Source organism: Suncus etruscus, chromosome 11 (assembly GCF_024139225.1).
Source record: "Suncus etruscus isolate mSunEtr1 chromosome 11, mSunEtr1.pri.cur, whole genome shotgun sequence".
In the NCBI taxonomy this organism is placed as follows: domain Eukaryota; kingdom Metazoa; phylum Chordata; class Mammalia; order Eulipotyphla; family Soricidae; genus Suncus; species Suncus etruscus.
The window spans coordinates 76434409-76448622 of NC_064858.1; the positions used below are offsets into that span (position 1 = coordinate 76434409).

At 40.7% G+C, this 14214-nt stretch overlaps 1 protein-coding gene and 1 non-coding gene across 2 annotated transcripts in view; both read right to left on the reverse strand.

Annotated features, from left to right (window-relative positions):
• Positions 1–1843: 1843 nt before the first annotated feature.
• Positions 1844–14214, reverse strand: part of FAM186A (family with sequence similarity 186 member A) — a 45119-nt gene continuing 32748 nt past the window's right edge. Inside the window, 5 exon segments of the mRNA XM_049782964.1 lie at positions 1844–2030; positions 2795–2797; positions 4287–4447; positions 8250–8305; positions 8308–8441. Coding sequence (XP_049638921.1) covers positions 1844–2030; positions 2795–2797; positions 4287–4447; positions 8250–8305; positions 8308–8441 — 541 coding nt within the window.
• On the reverse strand, positions 3681–3785 carry LOC126023619 (U6 spliceosomal RNA). Its single transcript, XR_007500728.1, has one exon. It is a non-coding gene; the product is annotated as a U6 spliceosomal RNA (small nuclear RNA).

Sequence of the window (14214 nt, forward strand, 5' to 3'; positions counted from 1 at the left end):
ACAGAACAAATTTGTGAGTTAACAGTACTTTTCAGGACTGGAAAGATAGTACAGTGGGTAGGGTGCTTGCCTTGCACATGGCTATTCCAGATTTGATCCCTAGTATCCCATATGCTTTTCTAAGCCCACCAGGAGTGATTACTGAATGAAAATACAAGAATAAGCTCTGAGTATAGCCAAGTGTGCACCAAAACAAAATGAAAAATAGCAGTATTTTTGACTATGGAACTTTAATTTTATCTGATAAAATTGGACTGCTCCTGTGAATTCTTTCAGCTTATAAAAATTCAGTTTGCTGGGCCCGGAGAAATGGCACAGCAGTGAGGCATTTGCCTTACATGTGGCCAACCTGGGAGGGACCTGGTTCAATTCCTGGCATCCAATATGGTCCTCCAATCAGCCAGGGGCAATTGCTGAGTGAAGAGCCAGAGGTAACCCCTAAGTGCCACTGGGTGTGGCTCAAAATCAATCAATCAATAAATAAAGTTAGAAAAATTTACGGGCCAGGAGAGATAGCACAGAGGCGTTTGCCTTGCAAGCAGTCGATCCAGGACCAAAGGTGGTTGGTTCGAATCCCGGTGTCCCATATGGTCCCCCGTGCCTGCCAGGAGCTATTTCTGAGCAGACAGCCAAGAGTAACCCTGAGCACCGCGGGGTGGGGCCCAAAAACCAAAAAAAAAAAAATTTTTAGTTTGTTTAGTTTAGAACTTTAAGAATGTGGAACCATATGACCAATGAAATTATTCTCTCCAAATTCTTTTGGTGTATCTTGGGATATACAAAGTACTGAATAAATCTCAAAATGTGCTTAAGTATGTGTGTGTGTGTGTGTGTGTGTATGATAACTTCATTTAAGACCATGCTTCTGAATTATGATATTGTCTTTCTTCATTGTTGTGTTGTAGTACAATAATAAATTCTTAAGGATAGAATTCAAAGTGGATCTATCTAATATTAAATTAGATTTCATGGTATTATAACTGTTATTTGGTTATTTGGGGTGAGGAGGAGGGAGTGAAGGTAACTCCAGGCTGTGCTTATTCCTGGCATTGGACAAAGAATGATCTAGGGATTACTCCTGGCAAGCTCAGGGGACCTTATGAGGGACTGATGATCAAACAAACCTAGGTCGTCTTTGTATAAGGCCATGTTTACTAACCTAGTGAACTCTCTCTCTCCAGCCCCTGTTTCTCTCTGCTCTTATTTCAGGAGAAACAGCTGCAGCCCTATTAAGAGAAACACTAAAAGACCAATGTTGGATTTACCTTTGTTAATTTATGCCTATATTAATCTAACCACATCAAGCATAAACTCTGATGCTACAAAAGAGTCAAGTTTAGGAAGCAAAGGCATATGACTTGAAAGGGTTGGGGAGATTGTGCATAGGTAGGGTGCTTATTTTGTATGCAGCTTACATGGGATCAATACTTGGCACCCCATATAGTCCCAAGGAATGCCAGGAGTGATTATTGAGTGTATAGCCTGGTATGTAGAGCCAGGGCCACACTCACCTATTTTCAAGTGAGTGAAACTTATGGGGCAACAGACTTTTATGGCCCCTGGCCAGCCATAAGTGAGCTACTGTCCCTTTAAGGGTAAAGATGTCAGTTACCAGTAGCCCACAGAATGAACTACCCCAGGCTGAAGTGCTAGGGGGCCCGAGGAGGCTCTGCCACCACCACCCCTGCGGGATTGCTCCTGCTGGATGGTCCCTGCCTGATTGTTGGAGAGACTTTACTAGACTCTTGGCATCTGCCACCTTTTGTTGAACCTCTCCTATTGTTTGGGACCTACTAGTAACATGACTGAACACTCTAAGTTGACAGTGTCCCTAGACCTTAACTTACCGTGACTGAATAGATGAAAGAGATTTTCTGAAAGTAGATTGAATATCTAACTGTAGCAGCATAGGAGTATCTGGGTACCCTCCCAGTTGGGCCCAGAGTAAATTTAATGATGTTTTCTCTGTTATTGGGTAGCTTGATGTGGAAAGATCAGCATTCCAAATGGCTTCCATCTGGTCTTCTTGTCTAGAGAATTAAAAAGCATTTATTGGAGGGGCCAGAGTGATATAGCACAGCAGCAGGGTGTTTGCCTTGCACGCATCCAACCTGAGATGGACCCGGAATCAATTCCCGGCATTCATACGGTCCCCTGAGCCTGGCAGGAGGAATCCCTGAGCACCACTGAATGTGCCTCCCCTCCAAAAAAAAAAAAACAAACCACTCATTGGAAGCATTAAAGTTTTCGTAAGCTCCATAGAAAATCAAAATACAGTTAATGTTCTCCTCTCTTTATTAATCCCTTTTTATCACCACTCTTTCTACCTGGAACTAAGGAACATTAGGTATCTACACCTTAAGAGATAAAAAAAAATAAGGGGAGAGGGAATAAAGAGATAAATAAAAATATTAGAACTTGCTTAAATAATTGCAAAGTTGCTTTTCCATAACTGCACCTAGCAAAAATAGGTTAAGTCTTAAAACTACCATCTAAAAACTACTAGCTTCGTGGAGTATAGAGGTTATAAAGGCCATTTGTCAGGACAGACTCTGGTTTGATTCCTGACATCCCATATAATTCCCCCATGACTGCCAGGAGCGATTTCTGAGCGCAGAACGAAGAGTAACCTCTGAGTGCAGCCAGTTGTGACCCAAAAACCAAAAACCAAAAAAAAAAAGGCCATTTGCTCTATAACAATTATTTTCTCTTTCCTTCCTAAAAGCTCCTTTTGTGGAGGAGGCACAACCACTTGTATTTAGTGCTTACTTCTGGATTTGTGCTCAGAGATCACTGCCTTTGGGGCTCTGGGAACCATATTATAGTGCCTGAAGTCAAACCTGGGCAAACACCCTACCCATTGTACTATTTTCTCAAGCCCCAAAGCTCCTAACTTACATGGCTTCACATTTTTAAAGAAACTCAAAATTAAATATTAAATATCTACATAGAGAATATGTAAATAAGTATATTGCTAGCTTATTAGAAGTTAACTAAGAATTTATTAGGTAAGAAATTGTTAGCTAAAAAAAAAAAGACATTTTTAGTTAAGTTAGAATTTGGGGCCAGAGAGATAGCGCAGTGGTAAAGAGTTTGCCTTGCATGCCGCTGACCCAGGTCAGACCTGGATTCAATTCCCAGCATTCCATATGGTACCCTGGGCCTGCCAGGAACAATTTCTGAGCACAGAGCCAGGAGTAACTCCTGAGAATCAGGGTGTGCCCCCCCAAAAGTTAGAATTTCCACTGCAGGGACCTGTTGAGATAAAACAGCATAGCATGTAAGGTAATTCTTGCATGCAACTGAGCCTGGTACAATACCAAATACCACATATGGTACTTTAAGCACCACCAGGAGTGATCTCTGAGTACGAGCCAGAATTAAGCACTGAGCACATCAAGGTGTGGCCCCAAAACAAAGACAAACAAAATAAACCCAAATCTAGAGGATTTCTGGTTTATTTATTTATTTATATTTATTTGTTTGTTTGTTTTTTTGGGTCACACCTGGCATTGTTCAGAGGTTACTCCTGGCTGTCTGCTCAGAAATAGCTCCTGGCAGGCACGGGGGACCATATGGGACACCGGGATTCGAACCAACCACCTTTGGTCCTGGATCGGCTGCTTGCAAGGCAAACGCCGCTGTGCTATCTCTCCGGGCCCGGTTTTTTGTTTTTGTTTTTAAATATGAAACACTTAATGAATTTGCGTGTCATCCTTACAGGGGCCATGCTAATTTTCTCTGTATTGTTCCAATTTTAGTATATGTGCTGCCGAAGTGAGCACCTGTTTCTGTTTTTGTTTTGGGTCCCACCCAGAGGTTTTCAAGGCTTACTCCTGGCTCTGCATTCAGGAATTACTCCAGGTGATGCTTGGGAAACCATATGGGATGCCAGAGATTAAAAATGCGTTGGTTGGGGCTGGAGAGATAGCATGGAGGTAAGGCATTTGTCTTGCATGCAGAAGGATGGTGGTTCGAGTCCCAGCATCCCATATGGTCCCCCGAGCCTGCTAGGAGCGATTTCTGAGCGTAGAGCCAGTAGTAACCCCTGAGCGCTGCCGGATGTGACCCAAAAACCAAAAACCAAAAAAAAGAAGAAGAAAGGATTGGCTGCGTGTACGGCAAAAGCCATACCCACTATACTCTCTCTGGCCCCTAGTTTTGAGTTTTTATTGCATCATATTTCAATTGTGGAAAGGAAGCTCCTGGGCAGAAAATTAAAGCATTAGATTCCATACATCATCTGAAATTTAAAATTAGTATTTTTTTAAAATTTTTTTACTTACCTAAATCCCTTGAGTGTATCGTATTGTCTAACCTCTTTCATAAGTTCTTCTGGGAATTGTTTTTGGGCAAGTTTGCTAGGTGCTTTGGTCACAGGTGTCTGCTTTTTGATGATGATCAAGGGAATGGGTAGACTAAGATTCAATCCATATATCTCTCGGAGCTAAATGAAAATTCAGAAAAAGAAACTGGAATGATAGCACAGGGAATAGGGCATTTGCCTTGCACAGTCTTACTCTGGTTTGATCTCCAGCATCCCATATGGTCCCCCCAAGCCTGCCAGGAATAACCCCTGAGAGCCACCAAGTGTGGCCCCAAGACCAAAAAGGTCAATTAAAAAAAAAGAATTCTGAGTTTTCCTTACACTTAACTATATTTTTTTGTTTATCTGCTTTGTTTAATTGTCCTCAGGGGCTGGCTACTTTTGGCGCTTTAAGAGAGCCAAAAGGTCTTCTATTTAGTTAGTTTCAAGATGTCTTAATGACTTAGTTTTAAACCAAATTATCTGAGGCAGAACCAGTATCTTGACTACCATCTTGATACAATGTAGGTTACATATTGCTATACTTTTCTCCTCCTCCTTCCCCTTAATTGTACCATTATATCTACTTCAAGATCTAGTTTTTTCTTGTCTTTCTTTCTTTTCTTTCTTTCTTTCTTTCTTTCTTTCTTTCTTTCTTTCTTTCTTTCTTTCTTTCTTTCTTTCTTTCTTTCTTTCTTTCTTTCTTTCTTTCTTTCTTTCTTTCTTCTTTCTTTCTTTCTTTCTTTCTTTCTTTCTTTCTCTTTCTTTCTTATCTTTCTTTTTCTTTCTTTCTTTCTTTCTTGTCTTTCTTTTTCTTTCTTTCTCTCTTTCTTTCTTTTTCTTTCTTTCTTTCTTTCTCTCTTTCTTTCTCTTTCTCTCTCTTTCTTGTCTTTCTCTTTCTTTCTTTCTTTCTTTTCTTTCTTTCTTTCTCTCTCTTTCTTTCTCTCTCTTTCTCTCTCTTTCTTTCTCTCTCTTCCTTTCTTTCTTTCTTTCTTTCTTTCTTTCTTTCTTTCTTTCTTTCTTTCTTTCTTTCTTTCTTTCTTTCTTTCTTTCTTTCTTTCTTTCTTTCTTTCTTTCTTTCTTTCTTTCTTTCTTTCTTTCTTTCTCTCTCTCTCTCTCTCTCTCTTTCTTTCTTCTTTTTCTTTCTTTCTTTCTTTCTTTCTTTCTTTCTTTCTTTCTTTCTTTCTTTCTTTCTTTCTTTTCTTTTGTTTTTTTTTTTTTTTTTTGATTTTTGGGTCACACCCAGCAGCGCTGGGGTAACTCCTGGCTCTATGCTCAGAAACCGCCCCTGGCAGGCACAGGGGACCATATGGGATGCCGGGTTCTTTCTTTTCTTTCTTATCTTTCTTTCTTTCTTCTTTCTTTCTTTCTTCTTCTTTCTTTCTTTCTTCTTCTTTCTTTCTTTTTCTTCTTTCTTTCTTTTTTCTTTCTTTCTTTTCTTTCTTTCTTTCTTCTTTCTTTCTTTCCTTCCTTCCTTCCTTCCTTCTTTCTTTCTTTCTTTTTTCCTTCCTTCTTTCTTTTTCTTTCTCTTTCGATCTTACTTTCTTTTCTTATTTTCTCTCTCTCTTTCGTTCTTTCTCTTCTTTCTTTCTTCTCTTTCTTTCTTTCTCTTCTTTCTTTCTTTCTTTCTTTCTTTCTTTTTCTTTCTTTCTTTCTTTCTTTCTTCTTTCTTTCTTTCTTTCTTTCTTTCTTTCTTTCTTTCTTTCTTTCTTTCTTTCTTCCTTCCTTCCTTCCTTCCTTCCTTCCTTCCTTCCTTTCTCTTTCCTTTCTCTTATTATTATTATTGGATTTTGGATCACACCCGGCAGTGCTCAGGGTTATTTCTGACTCCACGCTCAGAAATCATTCCTGGCAGGCTCAGGGGACCATATGGGATGCCGGGATTCGAACCACTATCCTTTTGCATGCAAGGCAAACACCCTACCTCCAGGCTATCTCTCCGGCTCCTTTTATTTTATTTTATTGGATCTAGTTTTCTTGACCCTATTTGTTCTCTGAAATGCTCTAGATACTATGATTTCTATTAGACCATTCAGACACTGCCAACTCATTTTGCTTTGCTACATCTGCATTGACTATACTATCCATGTCAATACACACACACACACACACACACACACACACACACACACGTGCCTGTGCCTGTCAGGAGTGATTCCTGAGGTAGAACCAGAGTAACCCGAGTATCTCCGGTGTGACTCCAAAACCAAAAAAACACAACAAACAAGATGTCTTTGATTTGGATCAAACTATAATGAGGAATATTTCCCTACCTCTAAAGTAAAAGTAGGGGCCCAAGAATAACACAGCAGTGGGGGTTTGCCTTGCATGTGGCCAACTCGGGAGGACCTGGTTGATTTCCAGCATCTCATATGATCTCCCAGCCTACCAGAGGCGATTTCAGAGTGCAGAGCCAGGAGTGACCCCTGAGTGCCACTGGGTGTGGCCCAGAAACTAATCAAAGAATCAATAAATAAAGTTAAAAAAATAAAGTAGCAAGTAAATTAATATATAAATTAATTTAGGAAAATAAAAAGCTATATAAAAATATTAAAGTTCCTAGAACTCCAGCTTATTATATTACCCTTACCACAAGTTCCCATAGCGAATAAGTCTATTCTCAGCTCTATACCTTTTTGGAAGGTCCTGAAAAATACTCCTGATTATCACAGAAAGAACTTTGAGATGTATAGATCAGTGTCAGAGTTTTACAAGATGACCTATATCTGGTGCTTTGTAAGCATGTTACTCATGAACTGATAATATCAAAAATGACTTCTAATAGTTTTGAGTAAAGAAGCAATCACCAAGAATCTGTTGATATGTAATGAAGAGGAGTTACATTTATTTCTAGAGACTGGCAGATTGAGTTATCTAGACAGAAGTGGATCATATCTAAGATTTTACTAATATTTTTTTACCTAGATTCTAGCCAGTATTCCTACTTATAGTTTAGGAATTTACTGGGGTCATGAGCTGAACAGTGAATACCCAAAGTATATGTTTATTGAGAACCTGTGAATGTGGATTTATTTGAAAAAAAATGTTATTTGCTCTTGAGATGAGATTATTCTGGATTAACCAGGTGAGTCCTAAATATGAACCCTGAGACCTCTAGGAGTACAGAATCAGGTATGCCCTGAGCAATCAAAAGAAGGAAAAAGAAAAGGAAAATCTAAAACTGTTCTGGCAAATTAAGATTTATTTATTTATTTATCTATTTATTTATTTATTTATTTTGTTTTTTCGGTCACATCCAGCAGTGCTCAGGGGTTACTCCTGGCTCTACACTCAGAAATCGCTCCTGGCAGCTCAGGGGACCATATGGGATGCCGAGATTCGAACCACCGGCCTTCTGCATGCGAGGCAAAGGCCTTACCTCCATGCTATCTCTCCAGCCCCCAAATTAAGATTTATATGAGACAGAAAAGACAATAAATATTGGAAAGGTCGTAGGCAGAGATTGGAATTTCAAGCCAAGGAAAAACAAGGATTGTCTACAAGTCTTCCTAAAGTGCCCATCTCCACCCCACAAGGGGTGCTGGAATGATTTAGAAGACAGTAGCTCTCAGGTGCAATTGATGTACTTTCTGTTTGTTTGATTTAAAAAAAGGTTGATTTTCAGAGGATACTGGTAATTTCTTTTCTGAAAAGGTGGAGGAGATAGGTCAAATAAGTCTGAGAACCTCTGAATCAAGGCTAGAGGCATGATACAAATTTTTTCCTCAGGGAGTCCAGAAGAAACCAATACATTAATTTAATGAACTGATCTCCAGAACTGTGGGATAATACAATCTGGGCCATAAAGGTTGTAGTGATTTCATCAGCTTATGGAAATAATAATGTACATATCTCCAAGTGAATGTTATTTTCAAAGCTTACCACTTTGGGTCCCCGTCCCTCACAGGCCCAGCACAGTGGGAAATTAAATAGAAAACATTACCTGATTAAATGTGTGTACCATTTCTCTTAGGCACAGATCCTTTTTTTGCTCTAAGATTTTTGCTTCTTGGTCCAGACCTGCATCACTTTTTTTAGGTAGTCATCAATTCTGCTCAGCATTACACTGAGATCCCTAATCTCATAACCTTTCCCAGTATTTCGGATGGCTTTCATTCTTTTGATGATATTGTTTCTTGAAAAAATTAAAAGATGTTAGTAGATTTTTTTGATATATCTAAGAAAAAGAACATAATTAGATAGTTATGTTTTTCATCTTATCCTTAGTATGTAAGGAGGAATGAGTTAGACGTAGGAGACTTATTTAAAGTTTCTTTTTTTTTTGGGGGGGTCACACCCAGCAGTGCTCAAGGGTTACTCCTGGCTCTATGCTCAGAAAACACTCCTGGCAAGCTCGGGGACCATAAGGAATGCTGGGATTCAAACCACCATCCTTCTGCATGCAAGGCAAATGCCCTACCTCCATGCTATCTCTCTGGCCTCAATTTAAAGTTTATTTTTGGGGGGGCACACCTGGCGGTGCTCAGGGTTACTCCTGGCTGTCTGCTCAGAAATAGCTCCTGGCAGGCACCGGGGACCATATGGGACACCGGAATTCAAACCAGCCACCTTTGATTCTGGATCGGCTGCTTGCAAGGCAAACACCACTGTGCTATCTCTCCGGGCCCATTTAAAGTTTCTTAATCTGTTTTTTTATTGTCAAAAATATTTATAATTGGGGGCCGGGCGGTGGCGCTAAAGGTAAGGTGCCTGCCTTACCTGCGCTAGCCGGACCACGGTTCGATCCCCGGCGTCCCATATGGTCCCCCAAGCCAGGAGCGACTTCTGAGCGCATAGCCAGGAGTAACCCCTGAGCGTCACCGGGTGTGGCCCCCCCAAAAAAAAACAAAAAAAAATATATTTATAATTGGACCCAGAGTGGTGGCGCAAGTGGTAGGGCATTTGTCTTACTAGCGCAAACCTAAGGACTGACTGCGGTTCGATCCCCCGTTCCATATGCTCCCCCAAGCCAGGAGTAATTTCTGTGCACATAGCCAGGAGTAACTCCTGAGCGTCACTGGGTGTGGCCCCCCATATATTTATAATTATCACATTTTATTAATTATTCAGTATTTTAACATATTGTATTGTTTATTATTTTAATATATTCAAGTTTAAAATATATGTTTATAAGAAATACTAGCTTGGGGGAAAGGTAATATTTATTCATTCAACAACTTTGGGTGGGTCCACACCAGCAATGCTCAGGGCTTCCTCCAGACTACTCTCAGGGATCGCTCTTATCTGTATCAAAGGAACCATATATGGTGCCAGGAATTGAATACTGGTTGGCTGCTTGCCAAAAAAGTACTATCACTTTGGGCCTTAAATGATTTTTTTTATCCCTACAAAACATATAGCAGGTATTTGATACAATTGAAAAGTATTATGTCCTTGTCTAAAAAGTTATGAGAAGTCAGAACGAGAGACCAAAAATGAACTGTGCCCAAGAGGGAAGAAAATAAATGAAAAAAGAATATCAAGATGCTATTTAAGAAAAAAGTTTAGGGCCAGAGTGATGGCACAGCGGTAGGGCATTCCTTGCACGCAGCTGGACCTTGGTTCTATCCCCGGTGTCCCATAAGTTCCCCACCACCACCTCCCTCCCTGAGCCAGGAGCAATTTCTGAGCACATAGCCAGAAGTAACCTGAGTGTCACAGGGTGTGGCCTGAAAAAAAAAGAAAAACAGTATAATTCTACTTATTTAAGTTTCTAGTGCCATTTATGTAGGTGATTCGTTTTTTGTTTTTTTGTTTTGTTTTGTTTTGTTTTTTTGGTTTTTTTGGTTTTAGAGTCACACCCGGCAGCGCTCAGGAGTTACTCCTGGCTCTATGCTCAGAAATCACTCCTGGCAGGCTTGGTGGACCAAATGGGATGCTGGGATTCGAACCACCATCCTTCTGTGTGCAAGGCAAACTCCCTGCCTCCGTGCTATCTCTCCGGTCCGAGTTAGGTGATTCTTGACAATTGCAACTATAAGATGTGTGAGCACTGTGACCAGGAATGTGAACACTTTGTCAAGTGTGTTAGTACCATGGCCTGATGTATAAAACCTGGTGAGCATCACAACTAATCAGATGAAGCACGGCAGTCAGCATGTGTCTGACCCCTACTTATTACATCAATAGCCATAATAAAGGGCAGAAAGGGGGTAGATAAAAAGTAATAAGGTAAAATAAAATTTCCTACTTAGGGGCCCAGAGAGATAGCACAGTGGTAGGGCATTTGCCTTGCATGTAGAAGGACGGTGGTTTGAGTCCCTGCATCCCATATGGTCCCCCGAATCTACCTGGAGTGATTTCTGAGCATAAAGCCAGGAGTAACCCCTGAGCACTGCCGGGTGTGACCCCCCCCAAAAAAAAATAAATTTTCTATTTAGAGTTGAGCATTGATTCAATGTTAGAGTACCTGCCTCAAAGTGTTTGAGGCCCTGGATATGAGCTGGGGGTGGGGGTGATATTTTATCTCAGAGCCTATTCCTGTCGCTGAGTACTCAAAGATCTACTCCTGGTGTGCTTGGAAAGCCATGTGGTGTGAAAGATTAAACCATTTACATAAAGTTAAGTGTCTAAACACCTGTACTAGCACTCTAGCCCTCTAGATTTTATCTTTATTTCCACTGCTCAAATTATAATTCTGTATCTAGAAACATAGGTATTTGAACCTTTCTACTTTTTGTTTCCATTTATATCTCACTTTTTTTTTTTTTTTTTTTTTGGTTTTTGGGCCACACCCGGCGATGCTCAGGGGTTACTCCTCGCTGTCTGCTCAGAAATAGCTCCTGGCAGGCACAGGGGACCATATGGGACACCGGGATTCGAACCAACCACCTTTGGTCCTGGATTGGCTGCTTGCAAGGCAAACACCGCTGTGCTATCTCTCCGGGCCTATATCTCACTTCTGTTGATATAAAACATTGTCCCTTACATGAACAATTTTTGCCCCCAACTGGTGCTCAAGATACTAGGGATACTAACTGTGATTGTTTAGTCAACAAGGTAGGCAATTAATTGTGAGGGCCCAAGGATGCAATGCTGTGATGGCTCTGTAGTGCCAGGGATTACCTGGGCCATCTAGCAGTACTCAGGACCTATCAAGACCTGGGGATCATTTGGTGCCAGGGATAGATATGAATCAGCTTTATGCAAGGTATGCATGAGGAGGTAAATAAAAAGTACTAAGAAGGGTTGGAGAGAACACAGAGGTAGGGCATTTGCCTTGCATGCAGTCAACCTGTGAGGTACCCGGTTCGATTCCTGGCATCCCATATGGTCCCGAAGCCTGCCAGGGACTATTTATGACTACAGAACCAGGAGTGACTCCTGAGCGCCACTGGGTGTGACCCAAAAACCAGTCAATAAATAAAGTTTTAAAAAAAAGTAATACGATAAAATAAAATCTCCTATCTAGGGTTGAGCATATAATCAGCATAGAGGCATTTCTATGTATTCAGTCCCCAGAATATCTTTTTTAGTACTTAATTAAAATCATTATTGAAGGAAAGGTGCTTTGTATTTATAATTTCAGAGCATTTAATTAAGTCAGTCATTGCGCTAAAACCTTTATTTTGATAATTAATCCATTACTTATTTTTGTTTCTTTTTCTTTTTGGGGCCACATCCAGTGATCTTCATGCCTTACTCCTGTCTGTGCTCCGGTATCAGCCCTGGTAGGTAGGCTCTTGAGATCATATGTGGTGCCCAGGATCGAACCAGGGTCGGCCATATGCAGACAAGAGTCCTACCCTCTATAGTATCATTCCTTCCCCCTAAATATATGCTTCAAAATAAGCTTCCTAGTATCACTTCCATTTCTAAAATGCCTGAGAGGCTGAGATTATTCCTATTAGCACAGTCAATTCTATCCTGAAGACTCTAGAGACCCCATTGTCATTCTTTTCTACTCTCAATTCCTAGAACAGGTCCTCACCCTTAATTTCCATGATAAACTCAAATTATTTAACATACATGATTGACTATGAACATCCCTTGCACCCCATATGGTTTCATGAACCCACTAGAATTGATCTCTGAGTGCAGAGCCAGGAGTAAGTCCTGAGCACCACCAAGTGTGGACCAGAAAAAAACTAACAAAAAAGAAAACAGCTTACATTACTTTTCCTAAATCATTTCACTCTCTCAGCACATTCTTTTAGTGGGCCTAGGTTTGAGCAGCTAGCTACTTCCCTCCATTTATTTCTGTACCCAAACAAAAGTCTCAAATGATGCTCTTTCCTTCCTATACCAAGTTGACTATAGACTTGGCTAGCCTGGTGTACTGCTGGGTGTGGCCAAAAACCAAAATAAATAAAGTCAAGTAAACGCATGTCCTGGGCTAGAGAGAAAGCTCAACAAGTTCCACATGCACTACATGTGGGAGGCCAAGGTTCAATTCCACAGCAGCTCATGGTCTCCTATCAGGGATCACTCTCAAGTACAAAGCCAATAATAATCACACATTGCAGAGTGTGGCTTAAACAGAACACAAGCACACACAGACACACACACACACAGGTGCCCAGAGGGTCCGGAAGCAATAGCATAGTGTGTAGGGCATTTGCCTTACACGTAGCTGACCCAAATTTTATCCCTTTGAGCATTGCGGGGTTTGGCCCAAAACAAACTAAACAATCTGAAAAAAAAATCTGAAAAAGATTGTCCTGTGACATGCAAATTGTAAAGTGTGACAATCTTTCCCTAAAAGAAGCCACTTTCAGGGGTCGGTGAGGTGGCGCTAGAGGTAAGGTGTTCTGCCTTGCAAACGCTTAGCCAAGGAAGGACCGCCAGTTTGATCCCCGGCGTCCCCATATGGTCCCCCAAAGCCAGGGGCAATTTCTGAGCTATTAGCCAGGAGTAACTTCTGAGCACTCAAATGGGTGTGGCCCAAAAAAACCCAAAAAAACATAAAGGAAAGCTCTTTCTAATTGGTTGTTATTGTGCGGTTATTTCTGTTCTTTATTTATACAAAGAAAGTGACTAAATTTATTAGAACAAACTGATTTTAAAAGAAATTAATATTACTATAATTACTTGGTAGAATTTGGATAATGATGGAGAGAAAAATATTTTTAGTAACATTCTTTTTTTGTATATTTTTGGGTCACACCAGGTAGTGCCCAGAGGTTACTCCTGGCTCACTACTCAGAAATCGCTTCTGGCAGGCACAGGGGACCATATGGGGTGCTGGGATTCAAACCACCATTGGTCCTGGGTCGGCTGCTTGCAAGGCAAATGCCTTGCTATCTTGTGCTATCTGTCCGGCCCCCTTCAGTAACATTCTTTTGTGAATGTCAGATTATATCTACTTAATCATTTTTATTGTTATTTTTTATCATTTTTGTTAATTAAATTAGTTTTTCTAGGGATTTGGACAGGGTCTCACACATACAAAATTAGTGTTTCATTACTGAGCTACATCCCTGACACTGCTTAACCATTTTAAATGCTTCTCCTCTTTATTTGTTTAGCCTTCGTGTGTGTGTGTGTGTGTGTGTGTGTGTGTGTGTGTGTGGTGTGTGTGGTTTTCGGGTCACTCTGGCAGTGCTCAGGGATACTCCTGGCTCCATACTCAAAAATTGCTCCTGGCAGTCACGGGGACCATATGGGATGCTGGGATTTGAACTGATGACCTTATGCATGAAAGGCAAACGCCCTCTACATCCATGCTAATCTCTCCAGCCCCAAATGCTTTTCCCTTTTAACCATAGAGATAGTACAGAGTATAAGGCTTGCATGTGGCTGACCCAGGATTGACCTCCCCACACCAACATGGTCCTCTTGAAATACAGCAAGGTGGATGTGACCCCAAACACCAAAACAAACAAAATTCCAAAAATGAATTGAAAGCTTTTAGTATGCACACATTAAAGCTATGGCTGACTTGTAAATTAACCTCTCTTCCCCCTTGC